At 43.6% G+C, this 17,064-nt stretch overlaps 2 protein-coding genes across 2 annotated transcripts in view; both read left to right on the top strand.

Annotated features, from left to right (window-relative positions):
• Positions 1 to 4,357, top strand: part of LOC308273250 (uncharacterized protein) — a gene marked incomplete at both ends in the record, with an annotated part of 37,427 nt that extends 33,070 nt beyond the window's left edge. The window contains 2 exon segments of the mRNA XM_080710333.1: positions 3,362 to 4,305; positions 4,308 to 4,357. Of these exon segments, the coding sequence (XP_080566459.1) occupies positions 3,362 to 4,305; positions 4,308 to 4,357 (994 nt within the window).
• An 8,293-nt stretch (positions 4,358 to 12,650) lies between these two features.
• LOC308273249 (olfactory receptor 2W1-like) lies at positions 12,651 to 13,642 on the top strand (the record flags this gene model as incomplete). The annotated part of the gene is given in 2 exon segments (XM_080710332.1): positions 12,651 to 13,590; positions 13,593 to 13,642. Coding segments are annotated over 2 exon segments (990 nt in total).
• Between the last annotated feature and the right edge of the window lie 3,422 nt (positions 13,643 to 17,064).

Raw genomic sequence — 17,064 nt, 5'->3', positions numbered from 1 at the left:
CAGTTGCAGAGGGCCTCATTAAGTAGCTGAAGCTGGACATAAACCTGCCATCCTCTGTCTCAGCCTCCCAAGTACTGGGATTACAAGCGTCCACCACCACACCCGGATAACTATTATTTTCAGTCAAATATTTCCTCTGATTTTTAAGCACTTTCTCAAGCTATGATTGACATACAAAAACATATGCATATTTGTATAGAGCTTGCTGAGAACTGGTGATGAGGCCACACCACACCCAGGAAAGCACCCCCAGACTTTGCACCATAAACCTGTTCATCACCGCCAAAAGCCTTTCCTGTCTTCTTTGTTACTTTTATATATGTATGTGAAAAGAACATTTAACATAAGCTCTATTTCCCTACTAAAAAAAAAAAAAAATGAAGGTGCTGGGGACTAAACCCAAAGGGAGTCTACTTCTGAGCTTCACTCCCAATCCTTTTTATTTTTTATTTGGAAACAGAGTCTCACTAAGTTATGATGCTGGCCTCAAACCTGCAATCCTCTTGTGTCAGCCTCCTAAATCCTGGGATTATAGGCAATACTACCACAACAGGCTCCTAGAAAAAATTTAAGTATATAATACAATACTAAATGAAAATTTTCTGGTGTCGTTCTTCCCTCTTGTGGTAAAAAGATAATGTTTTATGTCCAGTGATAAAAACCTCTATTTAACTATTAAAAGTTTGGGCAGGCTGGCATGGTGGGACATGTTTTTAATCCCATTACTCGGGAGGCTGAAATAGGAGGATCACAGGTTCCTGGCCAGCCTCAGCTACTTAGTGAGGCCCTCTGAAAATGAGCGAGACCCTGTTTCAAAATAAAGAATAAAAATAGAGCCCTGGGTTCTATCCCCGGTACTGCAAAAAAGAAAAAAAAAAATGTCTGGGCATTTAGGAGAGACGTATGCTTGTCTAAAGGAACCACATCTGTGTAGCATTACTGTATAGTTCTGAGTTCCTTCATTCTTCAAATATAGACAGTTTCACACTTTTTTTTCATGAAAGTGAATAAATACAGTATTTGTTACACTATAGATGAAATCAGCATCTTTATTTTTTTCTCGTGACAAAGTGATTTTTTTTTTATCGGTGCATTTAATCATATGTCATGATGAAGCTTAGATAGAGCAATCCACGCACACACAGCCCTCGGGAGGCCTCCCCCACGGCCACCCGGCTCCCTGCCCCTCCCCATGCATGGAAATCAGCCTTCAGACATCCACTTATAACAACTCATGCTGGTAACATCGCAGAATAGCAGCTGCATTTTATTGTTGATGGGTTTTTGTTGGCTCCTTTGTTTGTTTATTTGTTTGTTGGAATTTGGTTTGGGGGGGGGGGTCTGGGGATTAAACACAGGGGCATTCTACCTCCAAGTTATGCCCCTAGCACTTTTATTTTTTATTTTGAAACAGGGTCTAGGTAAATTGATGAGGGTCTTGTTAAGTTCCTCAAATTGTGATCTTCCTGTCTCAGCCTTCCGAGTACAGGGATTACATGCATGCACCACCGGGTCCAGCCAGCTCACATTTTTACCTTCTTTTTTTTTTTTTTCTCAGCACTGGGGATGAAACCCAGGGGCATTTTACCTCCTAGCTACACCCGCAGACCTATTTTTATTCTTTATTTTGAAACAGGGTCTCACTGAGTTGCAAAGGGTCTCACTAAGTAGCTAAAACTGCTACTTAGTGTAGCGGTTAAGTGTCTCAACCTCCTGAATGCTGGGATTACAAGCATGCACCACCACATCCGGCCAGCCTATTTTATTTATTTATTTATTTATCTATTTATCTATTTATCTATTTAGTGCTGGTATTTGGGTTGGAACCTAGATGCTTCTACCTCCAGGCTATACTCCCAGAACTATTTTATATTTTATTTGGAAACAGGGTCTCATTAAGTTGCTGAGAGCCTCACTCAGTAGCTGAGGCTGACTCTAAACCTGCGTGATCCTTCTGTATCAGCCTCCCAAGAGCGGGGATTACAAGCGTGTGCCACCACGCTCGGCTTACCCTACTTTTTTTTTTTTTTTTTTTTTGGTGGTGGTGGTACTGGGGTTCCTGGAAGCCCTTTTACCTCTGGGCTACACTCCCAGACCTATTTTATACATTTTATTTGGAAACAGGGTCTCTTAAGCCAGGGCGGCTGGCTTTGAACCTGCTCGATCCTCCTGTCTCGGCCTCCCAAGCGCGGGGATTACAAGCGTGCGCCACCACACCTGGCTAGCCTACATTTTTAATGTAAACAAAATGCTAATAACTTTATGTGATTTTTTCATTATTATTCTTAATGTGACAACTTTTCATGTATTCAAAAACTACAGATCTGCATATTAGGTGAGTACCTTGGGTGTTAGGGACAGAGTGAAGAGCCATAGATACCATCTCTGCTTTCTTGTAAGTCTGTTGCCAGAGGTTTTTATCACTGAACATAAACATTATCTTTTTACCAGAGAGGGAAGAACAACACCCAGAAAGTTTCCATTCAGTATTTGGGGGGGGGGGTGTTGGTGTGGAACCCAGGAGCATTTGACCTCCGAGCTACACCTACGGCCCTATGTTTTATTCTTTATTATGAAACAGGGTCTCACTGAGTTGCAGAGGGCCTCACTAAGTAGCTGAGGCTGTCCGCGAACCACGATCCTCCTGTCTCAGCCTCCCAAATATTGGGACGACAAGCATGTGCCACCACGCCTGGCACACATCATGATTTTAGAACTGGACCAATTGGCATGTGAGAAATTTCAGACTTAGATAAGAGGGAATTCATAACAGTGATCTACATTTTTAAAATCTAACATTAAATTCATTACTGCAAAACAATCTATCACAGCCAGGTGTGGTGGCAGAAACTTGTAATCCCAGTACTTGGGAGGCTGAGACAAGTGGATCACAGGTTTGTGATCAGCCTCAGCAACTCAGTGAGACCCTGTTTCAAAATGAAAAATAAAATAGGGCTGGGGGTGTAGCTCAGAGGTAGAATGCCCCTGGGTTCAATCCCCCTTACTACAAATCAGCAGCAGCATTAGCATCAGCATCAGCATCCTCAGCATCAGCATCCTCAGCAGCATCCTCAGCATCAGCATCCTCAGCAGCATCCTCAGCATCAGCATCCTCAGCAGCATCCTCAGCAGCATCCTCAGCAGCAGCAGCAGCAGTAGCAGCAGCAGCAGCAGCAGCATTGATCACAAATACCATATTATTCACTGTCATTTTTAACTTGCATCCATTTTTTCAATAACCAATCCAATTCCTCGCCATTTACTTACCTCTGTATTTTATCAGATGATTTAGATTGTCCGTGTTGACGAGTTCTCACTCCCACCCCCCTCCTCTCCTCTCTCTAGGATATAGACTTTGAAGGACCATGGTGGAACACAGCAACTCCAGTTCTTTCCATGGCTTCATTCTGCTCGGCTTCTCCGACCATCCCCAGCTGGAGCTGACCCTGTCGGGCGTTGTCGCCACCTTCTACATCGTCACGCTGGTGGGCAACACGGCCATCATCCTCGCGTCTCTCCTGGACTCGCACCTGCACACACCCATGTACTTTTTCCTCAGGAATTTATCTTTCCTAGACCTGTGCTTCACAACCAGCATCGTCCCGCAGATGCTGGTCAACCTGTGGGGCCCCAAGAAGACCATCAGCCAGGCGGGCTGCGTGGTCCAGCTCTACGTGTACATGTGGCTGGGCTCCGTCGAGTGCCTGCTCTTGGCCGTCATGTCCTACGACCGCTTCACGGCCATTTGCAAGCCCTTGCATTACCTGGTCATCATGACCCCCCACCTCTGTCTCAAGATGGTCCTGGCGGTCTGGAGCGTTAGTCTGGCCAATTCTGTAGTGCTCTGCACGCTCACCCTGAATCTGCCTCGATGTGGAAACAACCTTCTGGATCACTTCTTGTGTGAGTTGCCAGCTCTCATCAAGGTAGCTTGTGTAGACACCACGGCCGTGGAGATGTCTGTGTTTGCTTTAGGGATTGTCATCGTCCTTACGCCCCTCACTCTGATTCTGATCTCCTATGGCTACATAGCCAAAGCCGTGCTGAGAATGAAGTCCAAAGCAGGCCAGCGGAAAGCCGTGAACACCTGCGGGTCTCACCTCACCGTGGTGTCCATCTACTACGGAACTATTATCTACATGTACCTGCAGCCAGGTAGAAGCGCCTCTAAGGATCAGGGGAAATTCCTCACCCTCTTCTACACCATCATCACCCCGAGCCTCAACCCCCTCATCTACACCCTGAGGAACAAGGACATGAAGGAGGCGCTGAAGAAGCTGGTGTGCGTCCAGCGCAAATCGATGAAAGGAAGAGGAACTGGAAGTCAGAGAAAAGCACCAGAGAGGCACTGAAATAGGTTTTCTGATTATCTTTAGTTGGTCCTAAGTAATTCTTAAATTTTGGAGATCAGTTCATATAACTTTTTTACAAAAATATTTTGTGAGCTGGGTGTGGTGGTGCACCCTTGAAACCCAGTATTGGGGAGGCTGAGACAGGAGAATCGCACAGGTTTGAAGCCAGCCTCAGCTACTTAGTGAGGCCCTTTGCAACTCAGTGAGACTCTGTTTAAAAATAAAGACTAAAAAAGTAGGACTGGGCTGTAGCTCAGAGGTAGAAAACCACTGGGTTCCATTCCCAGTACTACCAAAAAAAAAAAAAAAAACTGACATTCGCTATAAAGATACAATAATATGCACAAGTTTATTTGTAATACATTCACTACCTCAAAAATTTCTTCTGAAAATACATTTTCTCAATTCCCTATCCTATCTTTCCTAGACACGTGATGCCAAGGGACATCAGCCAGGCTCACAAAGTCAAAGGTTGTACGATTTCTCTCATATGTGGGAGCTGGACAGATAAGAGAAAAGAGGCTTCAGATATGAAAAAGAGAGGCCAGGAGAATAAAGAAAGAGGCTGGGAGGAAGGTGGGAAGAGGAAGAGAGGTGAAGGGAAAGTTCAGATATCACTGCGTGCGTAGAGGAAGGTCTCACTCCAGCCCAACTGACAGGCAGGGGGCAATGGCGCAGGATCCACGGGGAGGCACAGCACGTGCTGTAGCACGTAGGCTTGTGTCACTTTGAACCTCACTATCGTGTAGAATTACAATACACCAATAAAAGTGAAATTGGTTCTGAAAAGCTTTCTTTTTTCCCAGTAACGTTTGCACCTTCCAGACGTGCACTCGTGAGCCGTGAGGCCATGGCGTCAGCCCCAGACGCCTCGTCGCCGGCCTTTCCCAGGGCACCTTAGTGGCGGCGACTGGATGAAGTCCAGGAGTTCTGCACAGCCGTTCTCCATGGTCTGGGGTTTCAGACAATGTTGGGGACATTTTTTTTTTTTTTACATTTCATGCTAAATTCCCTAGCTGCTTTTCACATGGGCCTACAGTCATGACCTATTTGCAGGTTCATTAAAAGGCAAAACAAGCAGTAAGAATTTGTGACAATTTCATCCCCTCCCTGGAAGTCACGTGTCCAAGAAGGAGGGTCCTGCTGAGTCTCTGCCTTACACACTCCAGAGGCGCAGACGCACCACGGCACTGCGGGCTGAGCAAATGCGCGGACAGCATCCGTCCTCCTCGCTGTGGGCTCTGTGGTGGTCGAGAAGTAGAGAGGACCGGGAACATGCTCTCTGCATCCAGGTAGTGTCCATCTCTCCACTGGCTCTTGGAAAATAGTGTGTCTAGGTCCGTAGAACCATTTGTGGGAAGTAGAAGAAAAGATGAAAACTCACACGGGCTGATTCTTCAGGGTTGCTCTCAGAAATCTGAGCATACATAAATATTGTAAATCTCTGCAGGGAAATCTTTCTTTTTATCTTTCTCATTAAGTCACAATTACATTTGTTTTTATTATAAGAGGAGACCATGAAACTATTTCTTGATTTGTGATTTTAGACATTTTGTTCAGAAGACATACAAAAGGGCAATGTAGATTAATTGAAAAAGAATTAAATAAAGATTAAATTGCAAAAGTGAAAATATTTTTTACCATTTCATGTTTTAATACTTTTATTGGTGTGTTGTAATTATGGATCATAGTGTGATTCAAAGCAACAAACGCTCTATGCACACAGCACTTGGTGTATATGTGTTTTTTTTTTCTGGTGGTACTGGCTGTGGAACCCAAGGGCATTCTACCTCTGAGCTACACCCCAAGTCCAATTTTATTCTTTATTTTAAAAAGGATTCTCACTAAGTTAAGGAGGGCCTCCCAAGTTGCTGAGGCTGGCCGTGAACCTGCGCTCCTCCTGTCTCAGCCTCCCAAGTACGGGGATGACAAGTGTGTGCCACACGTCCAGTTAACAAGCGTGTTCCCTCCACCTCTCTCCCCCTCTTCCCTACCAGTACATATTAGTGAGGTTTTTAGGGAGACCTTTTTATAGGAACTATCTAATTCTTGAAGATTACAAGGAAAAATTTAGATGTTTTTATCTACTTATTACCCTTATGGTGAGCAATAATAAACAATTATTTGAAGATGTCTATGTGTTGCTGGGGATTGAAACCAGCGGCATTTACCTCTGAGCTACAGCCCCAGTGCTATTTTATATTTATTTTGAAACAGGGTCTCACTAAGTTGCAGAGGACCTCATTAAGTTCCTGAGGCTGTCTGGGAACCAGCAATCCTCTTGTCTCAGACTCCCAAGTACTGGGATTACAGGAGTGTGCCTCTGCACCCAGCTCATTGAAGCTTTGTGTAGCTTTGTGCATGCCTGTGTACATGCGTGCCTACATGCATGTGTGCGTGTGTGTATGTGCATGCATGCACGTGTGAGTGTGTGCATATGTGTGTGTGTGTTACTGGGGATTGAACCCAGAGGCATTCTACCTTCAAGCTACAACCCCAGCCCAGTTTTATTTCTTATTTGAAGCAGGGTCTCACTGGGTTGATGAGAGCCTCACTGCTTACTGAGGCTGTCTGCGAACCTGTGACCCTCCTGTCTCAGCCTCCCAAGTGTCGAGATTAGGCGTGCACCACCTCACCTGGCTATTTGAAGCTTTTTATGTAAGACTTATTTTGGAAGAAGAGTTTATCTACTCCTAAATCAATCTGTGGAGGCTTCACTGATAATGAAATTGTTAAATAATGAGTAGCATGAGAACATCCTTAATGTTTTTATTAATTTGATTTTAAGCCAGTTGTAGTGGCACACACTTGTGATCCCAGCATTTGGGAGGCTGGGAAATGAGGATCGCGGTTCAAGGACAGCCTCAGCTACTACTTAGTGAGGCCCTTTGTAACTCAGTGAGACCCTGTTTCAGAATAAAAAGTAAAAATAAAAAATAGGCTTGGGGTGTAATTCAGAGGTAGAATGCCCCTGGGTTTCATCCCCAGCCCTGAAAAAAAATTAATTTGTTTTTACATTATTTTAACTAAAGCCTGTTTATTTAGAAGTTAGGCACACAGACAATGAGTCTGCAAAATAAATAAGTACTAATCATTCATCGCCCTGCTCAGACTCTCCAACCCTAATGCTGTGTAAGAGCTTGCAACACAGTTTAGAGTTGGTTTTTTTCTTTCTATCCAACTTAGAGCAAAACTCAGGCTCCAATCACTGCTTTTGGAGAACTAATTCTCAAGAAACCATGAAATGCCTCTCAAAACAACTGTTTCAATCACTAGATCCAGTTCAGCTGGTAAATGTGTCCACTAATTTCTTCATAATAGACAAGATACACATCTGAAATGGCATCATAAACAAAAAGCACAACTTTTATGTCTTCTATGTATACACAGAGAGAAAAATGGGCACCAGTTTTACATTTAACTGTTAAATTTCTTTTTTATTTTTCGGGAGGGGCATACTAGGAATGGGACCCAGGGGCATTTTACCCCTGAGCTATGCCCCCAGGCCTTTTATTCTTGATTTTAAAACAAGGTCTCACTCGGTTGCAGAGGGCCTCATTAAGTAGCTGAAGCTGGACATAAACCTGCCATCCTCTGTCTCAGCCTCCTAAGTACTGGGATTACAAGCGTCTACCACCATACCCAGATAACTACTATTTTACAGTCAAATATTTTCTCTGAGTTTTTTTAAGCACTTTCTCGAGCTATGATTGACATACAAAAACATGTGCATATTTGGTGGATAGAGCTTGCTGAGAACTGGTGATGAGACCATACCACACCCAGGAAAGCACCTCCAGACTTTGCACCGTAAACCTGTTCATCACCCCCAAAAGCCTTTCCCTGCCCTCTTTGTTGCTTTTATATGAATGTGAAGAGAACACCTAACATAAGCTCTATTTCCCTACTAAAAAAAAATGAAGGTGCTGGGACTAAACCCAAAGGGAATCTACTTCTGAACTTCACTCCCAATCCTTTTTATTTTTTATTTGGAAACAGGGTCTCACTAAGTTGCTGATGCTGGCCTCAAACATGCAATCTTCCTGTCTCAGCCTCCTAAATCCTGGGATTATAGGCAATACTACCACACTAGGCTCCTAGGAAAATATTAAATATATAATGCAATACTGAATTGAGCCGGGCGTGGTGGCGCACGCTAGTAATCCCAGCATTCAGGAGGCTGAGACAGGAGGATCACGGTTCAGATAGTCTCAGCTACTTAGTGAGGCCCTCCCAAACTCAGTGAGACCCTGTTTCAAAATAAAGAATAAAACATAGGGCCGTGGGTGTAGCTCGGAGGTTGAATGCTTCTGGATTCCATCCCCAGACACACACACACACACACACACACACACACACACACACACACACACACAAATACTGAATGGAAACTTTCTGGGTGTTGTTCTTCCCTCTCTGGTAAAAAGATAATGTTTATGTGCAGTGATTAAAACCTCTGGCAGCAGACTTACTGATCATATATTTAACTGTTAAATTTTGGGCAGGCGGGGCATGGTGGGTCAAACCATGTAACCCCGTTACTTGGGAGACCGAAACACAGGGATCACAGGTTCATGGCCAGCCTCAGCTACTTAGTGAGGTTCTGAAAAGTAGTGAGACCCTGTTTCAAAATAATAATAAAAATAGAGCTGGGAGTGGAACTCAGAGGTAGAATGCCTGCAAAAAAGAAAAAAATGTTCGGGCATTTAGGAGAGACGTATGCTTGTCTAAAGGAACCACATCTGTACAGCATTATTGTTTAGTTCTGGGTTTCTTCATTCTTCAAATATAGACAATTTCACACTATTTTTTTCATCAAAGTGAATAAATACAGTATTTGTTACACTATAGATGAAATCAGCACCTTTATTTTTTTCTGGTGACAAAGTGATTTTTTTATTGGTGTATTTAATCACACGTCACGGTGAAGTTTAGTTAGAGACATCCATGCACGCAGCCCTCGGGAGGCCTCCCACCCCCACGGCCACCCGGCTCCTGCTCGGCCCTGTGCACGGAAATCAGCCTTCAAACATCCACTGCCACTTACTATCAACTCATTCAGGTAACATCGCAAAATACCAGCTACATTTTATTGTTGTTGGCTTGTTGTTTGTTCATTTATTTGTTGGTTTGTTGGAATTTGGGGGGTTTTGGGTTCTGGCAACTAAACTCTGGGGCATTCTACCTCTAAGTTATGCCCCCAGCGCTTTTATTTTTATTTTGAAACAGGGTCTTGATAAATTGATGAGGGTCTTCTTAAGTTCTGAGATTGTGATCTTCCTGTCTCAGCCTTCCAAGTAAAGGGACTCTAGGCATGCACCACCGGGTCCAGCCAGCCCACATTTTTACCTTTAATTTGTATTTATTTTATTTTAATTTTTTTTTTGCAGTGCCAGGGATGGAACCCAAGAGTATTCTACCTCCGAGCTACACCCCCAGCCCTATATTTATTCTTTATTTTGAAAAAGGGTCTCACTGAGTTGCAAAGTGTCTCACTAAGTAGTTAAAACCACGATCCTCCTGTCTCACCTCCTGAATGCTGGGATTACCAGCGTGCACCACCACATCCGGCCAGCCTACATTTTTAATGTAAACAAAATGCTAATAACTTTATGTGTTTTTTCCTTATTATTCTTAATGTGACAACTTTTCATTTATTCCAACACTACAGATCTGCATATTAGGTGAATACCTTGGGAGTTAGGAACAGAGTGAAGAGCCATAGATAACGTCTCTGCTTTCTTAAAGCTTTTACAATTAATATTTATGAGAAGGATAGTAAATAAATATTTACATATGTAGTACATAATTATAGGTTGTTCCTATAATAATCCTGGTAATTAAAAATTATTTATATTTTGGGATTTTTTTTGGTACTGGGGATGGAACCCAGGGGCATTCTATCTCCAAGCTATACCCACAGCCCTATTTTTATTCTTTAGTTTGAAACAGGGTCTCACTGAGTTGAAAGGGCCTCACTAAGTAGCTGAGGCTGGCTGGGAACCCGGATCCTCCTGTCTTACCCTTCCAAATGCTGGGATTACAAGAATTCACCACCACGTCTGGTTATAAATGATTATTTCTAACAAAAACAAAGTTTATTTTCAAATCAAGTTTGCTTTATGAGAACATTGTAATAAGCATACATTAAATTTTATTAGCAGGTTATACAGAGATAATTTTTGAACCTATAGTTTCATAGAAGAGTCATGTGTGCCAGGCTGGTATGGCTTGTGTTTGATTTCAGTCAGTATTATTTAAATGCTTAAGACTATTAAGGCGCACTTTGTTCTGAGCATTATTCTAAGCCACTTACATTTATTGTTTATTTAATCTCCATAGCCATCACTAAGCACTTTTATTTTCCCAAATTTTTTATTTATTTTATTTATTTTTATTATTTTGTGGCACTGGGGTTCCTGGAAACCCTTCTACCTCCGGGCTACACTCCAAGACCTATTTTACACTTTTCCTTGGAAACAGGGTCTTTTAAGCCAGCGAGGCTGGCTTCGAACCTGCGCGATCCTCCTGTCTCTGCCTCTGAAGTGCGGGGTTACAAGCCTGCGCCACCATGCCCAGCTATTTTCCCAAATTTTATAGGTGAGAAAACTGAGCCCAGCAGCGTCAGGTGCCCTGTCTGACCTCACACAGCTGGTGGAGATGAGAGAGAACCGTGACAAGCTCTTACGCTTCATGTGACATTGGGTCTCTATCAAGATTCCCCATGCATGGCATAAGGCAGCAAAGAGGGGCGTGGATTCCGGGAAGCCCTCTTTAAACAGGAAATATTTAAAAGATGGTTTAATTTCAGGTGTTATCCTGAAAAGATGAAGAGTTTCCAGGGCTTTCAATGGCTTTGAGCCTTGACTCACTTAAAAAAATAATTTACTATAATGCATCATCAATAAACGTTAAAAATAAACAAATAAAAATTTAAAAATTGAGAGAAGGCTAGAAGCAAAATAGGGTAAAGCAATTTGTGAGCTGAGAACGAGTGCTCGCATGCAGGTCCACTTAGGCTACCCTGAAATATTAGACTATTTCTAAATGTAATGAAAAGCAGTTGGCAAACTTCATGCACGTGGTTGACATGATTTTATTTGATCTATTCAATCCTGTAAAACATAAAGGTTTAAAACTAGATTCAAAAAGTAAAGACTAGTGTCAGAAATTGAGAAAAGAGGTTATCCTGCCTTAGATTAGTGCAGCAGTGGTAGAAAATTTGGAAGTGAGGCAAGAATTAACCTGTAGTTTTGTGTTCAAATTTATCAGATTTAGTGTTCAAAAAGGGAGATAAAAGTGCCAAGGATAAATGTCAGATTTCTTACATAGCAAGCTGGAGAGCGAAGTGTTATTTGCTAAGATATGGAAACAGAACACAGTCTCCCTGTTTATAATATTAGACAAATAGATTTTAAAGAGTAATCCCCAGGCCAAATACTAGAATATAGTCACTATTTCTATCTATATAGCTTTACAGAAAATCATAAGGACACATCATTTTAGAACTGGACCAACTCGCACGTGAGAAAATTCAGACTTAGTTAAGAGGGAATTCCTAAAAGTCAGCTAGAGTTTTTAAATCTAACATTAAATTCATTGCTGTAAAACAATCTATCACAGCCAGGTATGGTGGCAGAAACTTATAATCCCAGTACTTGGGAGGCTGAGACAAGAGGATCACAGGTTTGTGATCAGCCTCAGCAACTCAGTGAGACCCTGTTTCAAAATGAAAAATAAAATAGGGCTGGGGGTGTAGCTCAGAGGTAGAATGCCCCAGGGTTCAATCCCCCTTACTACATATCAGCAGCAGCAGCAGCATTAGCATCGGCATCAGCATCCTCAGCATCAGCGTCCTCAGCAGCATCCTCAGCAGCATCCTCAGCATCAGCATCCTCAGCATCAGCATCCTCAGCATCAGCATCCACAGCATCAGCATCCTCAGCATCAGCATCCTCAGCAGCATCCTCAGCATCAGCATCCTCAGCATCCTCAGCAGCAGCATCCTCAGCAGCATCCTCAGCATCAGCATCCTCAGCAGCATCCTCAGCAGCAGCAGTAACAGTAGCAGCAGCAGCAGCAGCAGCAGCAGCAGCAGCAGCAGCAGTAGCATTGATCACAAATACCACATTATTCACTGTCATTTTTAACTTGCATCCATTTTTTCAATAACCAATCCAATTCCTCGCCATTTACTTAGCTCTGTATTTTATCAGATGATTTAGATTGTCCGTGTTGACGAGTTCTCACTCCCACCCCCCTCCTCTCCTCTCTCTAGGATATAGACTTTGAAGGACCATGGTGGAGCACAGCAACTCCAGTTCTTTCCATGGCTTCATTCTGCTCGGCTTCTCCGACCATCCCCAGCTGGAGCTGACCCTGTCGGGCGTTGTCGCCACCTTCTACATCGTCACGCTGGTGGGCAACACGGCCATCATCCTCGCGTCTCTCCTGGACTCGCACCTGCACACACCCATGTACTTTTTCCTCAGGAATTTATCTTTCCTAGACCTGTGCTTCACAACCAGCATCGTCCCGCAGATGCTGGTCAACCTGTGGGGCCCCAAGAAGACCATCAGCCAGGCGGGCTGCGTGGTCCAGCTCTACGTGTACATGTGGCTGGGCTCCGTCGAGTGCCTGCTCTTGGCCGTCATGTCCTACGACCGCTTCACGGCCATTTGCAAGCCCTTGCATTACCTGGTCATCATGACCCCCCACCTCTGTCTCAAGATGGTCCTGGCGGTCTGGAGCGTTAGTCTGGCCAATTCTGTAGTGCTCTGCACGCTCACCCTGAATCTGCCTCGATGTGGAAACAACCTTCTGGATCACTTCTTGTGTGAGTTGCCAGCTCTCATCAAGGTAGCTTGTGTAGACACCACGGCCGTGGAGATGTCTGTGTTTGCTTTAGGGATTGTCATCGTCCTTACGCCCCTCACTCTGATTCTGATCTCCTATGGCTACATAGCCAAAGCCGTGCTGAGAATGAAGTCCAAAGCAGGCCAGCGGAAAGCCGTGAACACCTGCGGGTCTCACCTCACCGTGGTGTCCATCTACTACGGAACTATTATCTACATGTACCTGCAGCCAGGTAGAAGCGCCTCTAAGGATCAGGGGAAATTCCTCACCCTCTTCTACACCATCATCACCCCGAGCCTCAACCCCCTCATCTACACCCTGAGGAACAAGGACATGAAGGAGGCGCTGAAGAAGCTGGTGTGCGTCCAGCGCAAATCGATGAAAGGAAGAGGAACTGGAAGTCAGAGAAAAGCACCAGAGAGGCACTGAAATAGGTTTTCTGATTATCTTTAGTTGGTCCTAAGTAATTCTTAAATTTTGGAGATCAGTTCATATAACTTTTTTACAAAAATATTTTGTGAGCTGGGTGTGGTGGTGCACCCTTGAAACCCAGTATTGGGGAGGCTGAGACAGGAGAATCGCACAGGTTTGAAGCCAGCCTCAGCTACTTAGTGAGGCCCTTTGCAACTCAGTGAGACTCTGTTTAAAAATAAAGACTAAAAAAGTAGGACTGGGCTGTAGCTCAGAGGTAGAAAACCACTGGGTTCCATTCCCAGTACTACCAAAAAAAAAAAAAAAACTGACATTCGCTATAAAGATACAATAATATGCACAAGTTTATTTGTAATACATTCACTACCTCAAAAATTTCTTCTGAAAATACATTTTCTCAATTCCCTATCCTATCTTTCCTAGACACGTGATGCCAAGGGACATCAGCCAGGCTCACAAAGTCAAAGGTTGTACGATTTCTCTCATATGTGGGAGCTGGACAGATAAGAGAAAAGAGGCTTCAGATATGAAAAAGAGAGGCCAGGAGAATAAAGAAAGAGGCTGGGAGGAAGGTGGGAAGAGGAAGAGAGGTGAAGGGAAAGTTCAGATATCACTGCGTGCGTAGAGGAAGGTCTCACTCCAGCCCAACTGACAGGCAGGGGGCAATGGCGCAGGATCCACGGGGAGGCACAGCACGTGCTGTAGCACGTAGGCTTGTGTCACTTTGAACCTCACTATCGTGTAGAATTACAATACACCAATAAAAGTGAAATTGGTTCTGAAAAGCTTTCTTTTTTCCCAGTAACGTTTGCACCTTCCAGACGTGCACTCGTGAGCCGTGAGGCCATGGCGTCAGCCCCAGACGCCTCGTCGCCGGCCTTTCCCAGGGCACCTTAGTGGCGGCGACTGGATGAAGTCCAGGAGTTCTGCACAGCCGTTCTCCATGGTCTGGGGTTTCAGACAATGTTGGGGACATTTTTTTTTTTTTTACATTTCATGCTAAATTCCCTAGCTGCTTTTCACATGGGCCTACAGTCATGACCTATTTGCAGGTTCATTAAAAGGCAAAACAAGCAGTAAGAATTTGTGACAATTTCATCCCCTCCCTGGAAGTCACGTGTCCAAGAAGGAGGGTCCTGCTGAGTCTCTGCCTTACACACTCCAGAGGCGCAGACGCACCACGGCACTGCGGGCTGAGCAAATGCGCGGACAGCATCCGTCCTCCTCGCTGTGGGCTCTGTGGTGGTCGAGAAGTAGAGAGGACCGGGAACATGCTCTCTGCATCCAGGTAGTGTCCATCTCTCCACTGGCTCTTGGAAAATAGTGTGTCTAGGTCCGTAGAACCATTTGTGGGAAGTAGAAGAAAAGATGAAAACTCACACGGGCTGATTCTTCAGGGTTGCTCTCAGAAATCTGAGCATACATAAATATTGTAAATCTCTGCAGGGAAATCTTTCTTTTTATCTTTCTCATTAAGTCACAATTACATTTGTTTTTATTATAAGAGGAGACCATGAAACTATTTCTTGATTTGTGATTTTAGACATTTTGTTCAGAAGACATACAAAAGGGCAATGTAGATTAATTGAAAAAGAATTAAATAAAGATTAAATTGCAAAAGTGAAAATATTTTTTACCATTTCATGTTTTAATACTTTTATTGGTGTGTTGTAATTATGGATCATAGTGTGATTCAAAGCAACAAACGCTCTATGCACACAGCACTTGGTGTATATGTGTTTTTTTTTTCTGGTGGTACTGGCTGTGGAACCCAAGGGCATTCTACCTCTGAGCTACACCCCAAGTCCAATTTTATTCTTTATTTTAAAAAGGATTCTCACTAAGTTAAGGAGGGCCTCCCAAGTTGCTGAGGCTGGCCGTGAACCTGCGCTCCTCCTGTCTCAGCCTCCCAAGTACGGGGATGACAAGTGTGTGCCACACGTCCAGTTAACAAGCGTGTTCCCTCCACCTCTCTCCCCCTCTTCCCTACCAGTACATATTAGTGAGGTTTTTAGGGAGACCTTTTTATAGGAACTATCTAATTCTTGAAGATTACAAGGAAAAATTTAGATGTTTTTATCTACTTATTACCCTTATGGTGAGCAATAATAAACAATTATTTGAAGATGTCTATGTGTTGCTGGGGATTGAAACCAGCGGCATTTACCTCTGAGCTACAGCCCCAGTGCTATTTTATATTTATTTTGAAACAGGGTCTCACTAAGTTGCAGAGGACCTCATTAAGTTCCTGAGGCTGTCTGGGAACCAGCAATCCTCTTGTCTCAGACTCCCAAGTACTGGGATTACAGGAGTGTGCCTCTGCACCCAGCTCATTGAAGCTTTGTGTAGCTTTGTGCATGCCTGTGTACATGCGTGCCTACATGCATGTGTGCGTGTGTGTATGTGCATGCATGCACGTGTGAGTGTGTGCATATGTGTGTGTGTGTTACTGGGGATTGAACCCAGAGGCATTCTACCTTCAAGCTACAACCCCAGCCCAGTTTTATTTCTTATTTGAAGCAGGGTCTCACTGGGTTGATGAGAGCCTCACTGCTTACTGAGGCTGTCTGCGAACCTGTGACCCTCCTGTCTCAGCCTCCCAAGTGTCGAGATTAGGCGTGCACCACCTCACCTGGCTATTTGAAGCTTTTTATGTAAGACTTATTTTGGAAGAAGAGTTTATCTACTCCTAAATCAATCTGTGGAGGCTTCACTGATAATGAAATTGTTAAATAATGAGTAGCATGAGAACATCCTTAATGTTTTTATTAATTTGATTTTAAGCCAGTTGTAGTGGCACACACTTGTGATCCCAGCATTTGGGAGGCTGGGAAATGAGGATCGCGGTTCAAGGACAGCCTCAGCTACTACTTAGTGAGGCCCTTTGTAACTCAGTGAGACCCTGTTTCAGAATAAAAAGTAAAAATAAAAAATAGGCTTGGGGTGTAATTCAGAGGTAGAATGCCCCTGGGTTTCATCCCCAGCCCTGAAAAAAAATTAATTTGTTTTTACATTATTTTAACTAAAGCCTGTTTATTTAGAAGTTAGGCACACAGACAATGAGTCTGCAAAATAAATAAGTACTAATCATTCATCGCCCTGCTCAGACTCTCCAACCCTAATGCTGTGTAAGAGCTTGCAACACAGTTTAGAGTTGGTTTTTTTCTTTCTATCCAACTTAGAGCAAAACTCAGGCTCCAATCACTGCTTTTGGAGAACTAATTCTCAAGAAACCATGAAATGCCTCTCAAAACAACTGTTTCAATCACTAGATCCAGTTCAGCTGGTAAATGTGTCCACTAATTTCTTCATAATAGACAAGATACACATCTGAAATGGCATCATAAACAAAAAGCACAACTTTTATGTCTTCTATGTATACACAGAGAGAAAAATGGGCACCAGTTTTACATTTAACTGTTAA

Source organism: Muscardinus avellanarius (genome assembly GCF_963383645.1).
Source record: "Muscardinus avellanarius genome assembly, chromosome: 14".
NCBI classification, from domain to species: Eukaryota; Metazoa; Chordata; class Mammalia; order Rodentia; family Gliridae; genus Muscardinus; species Muscardinus avellanarius.
The sequence above is the reverse complement of the archived record's forward strand: the minus strand, read 5'-3'. Positions and strand labels throughout refer to the sequence as shown.